The 1,847-nt window shown below is 34.8% G+C and overlaps 1 protein-coding gene across 1 annotated transcript; it reads left to right on the top strand.

The window, feature by feature from the left end:
* The first annotated feature begins 975 nt into the window (after positions 1-975).
* On the top strand, positions 976-1,636 carry LOC132039644 (glycine-rich cell wall structural protein 2-like). Its single transcript, XM_059430145.1, has one exon. The coding sequence runs from the start codon at positions 991-993 to the stop codon at positions 1,465-1,467; it is 477 nt and encodes a 158-aa protein (XP_059286128.1). The 5' UTR covers positions 976-990; the 3' UTR covers positions 1,468-1,636.
* The last annotated feature ends 211 nt before the right edge of the window (positions 1,637-1,847 follow it).

Below are 1,847 nucleotides of genomic sequence, written 5' to 3'. Positions count from 1 at the left end.
ACAAGTATTTCATTACATAATATCATAAAGGTTTAATTTATAAGGATCGTTAGTGTAAAAGCATTTTTATATCACTATTGAAAAAATATGTTTTGCTGAGGGGAAGAAAACGACAGAACACCGTTGGTAGTTAAGGATTTCTAATTTAAAAAAAACGATGGAATCAACTCTGCCGGAAATAACTATTTATGTCGGTAAATTAATCGTTGTCCAAAGGAGATCTACATGTAAGTCTCCTTGAACTATTAAGTTTATAATTTTCAAAACAAGACATGTTATCTGTTATAATAAGTAAAAATAACATGATAACAAATAAAAGGATCCTTTTTTATTTTCACACCTAAGTCCTAGATCTACAACTCTAATTTCGTAACTCCAATTTTGTTATAGTTCTCATCATTCCAATCAAACAACATGCATTTAAAATTTTCCTTCTAGACCATTTTACTAATCAATTCTCCTCGTGGCATATTTCTTCTGTATTAATCATATCTCCACTTTAATTTGTATATACTTTTTTATAGCGTATGGAAAAAAAATCGTGAACGGTGTCAACCTTTGAAGAAACGAACTAATAATAATTTACTATAATGACAAGCAGTATCATTTTAAATAATCTTTAGCCCATAGTTATATTGTTCTTATTATCTATATATAGATATCTAATAAAAAAAATATTGAAGCAATGTTTCGTGACACTGCCTGGAACAAGGTATATCCGACCCTATGTATTTTGTTACATTCAATTAGAAATAATACCTCCACTACCATATTGGAATTGTGGGTTGGCACAATCTCATCATAGTATACACCATCACACCAGCACTACAATAAGCTTTTTGTATTACATGCTTATCATTCTCAACCACAAATTTTGGTTCCAATTTTATAAAATTTCAACATAGTATTTTCATCACTAGTATACCTAGCACAATAACTAATTAATTAAAATGTCTCCACTACAACTATAAATAGCCCCCAAGATTTCTTATGTGTTACAGCAACAAAAACATCCTACCACAACCAGCTAAAAATAGTACACAAACATTGGCTTTGCTATTTTGGTCCTATTTTTCAAGTATGGGTAAGTTTAAGGCTTTGTCCCTTCTTGTTTTGCTTGTTTTTTCAAGCCTTGTTGTGATGTCTGAAAGTAGGGTGGCAAGGATGGATTTAGGGTTGGATTTGGGTGGGGTAGGAGTTGGTGTTGGTCTTGGGATTGGGTTGGGGTTAGGTGGTGGAAGTGGTTCGGGTGCCGGTGCAGGAGCTGGCTCAGGTTCGGGATCAAGTTCAAGCTCGAGTTCTAGTTCTAGCTCATCCTCGTCTGGAGGAGGAGATGGTGGTTCAGAGGCAGGTTCATCTGCTGGATCAAGAGCCGGTTCTGGATCTAGAAATCGAGGTGGGTCCGGTGGTAGTGGATACGGAGGTGGATACGGCGGAGGGTATGGTGGAGGAAATGGTGGCAACTAAATTCATGCATGCATGTCAATTTTTCACTAGTAAAAGAATTCACCACTTCAAATTATGAGAAAGTAATAAATATTATGGTGTAGTCTTTAATTACGCATATACCTTGTACTACGTGTTTGATCATTGTCATTTGGGTTTTAAGGTTTAAATGAAAGTTTGGTTTATGTTTTATGTATTCTTCAGTTTATTATGTTAATGATGTGTTAATTTCTACATATTGTATATATCACTCGGGATTTCTATGGTATAATATTTAGTACAAGTGTTAGCTATAAAGGGAGGGAGCAAAGCTAAGTGATAATTATATTTGGGTACGTACTCCATCGTAGTTCTCAATCATTTCGTGGCATCGGGCGTGGCTGAATCATCTACGATGGACG

Source organism: Lycium ferocissimum, chromosome 12 (assembly GCF_029784015.1).
Source record: "Lycium ferocissimum isolate CSIRO_LF1 chromosome 12, AGI_CSIRO_Lferr_CH_V1, whole genome shotgun sequence".
Taxonomy (NCBI): domain Eukaryota; kingdom Viridiplantae; phylum Streptophyta; class Magnoliopsida; order Solanales; family Solanaceae; genus Lycium; species Lycium ferocissimum.
This window is presented reverse-complemented; position numbering and strand designations above follow the sequence as displayed.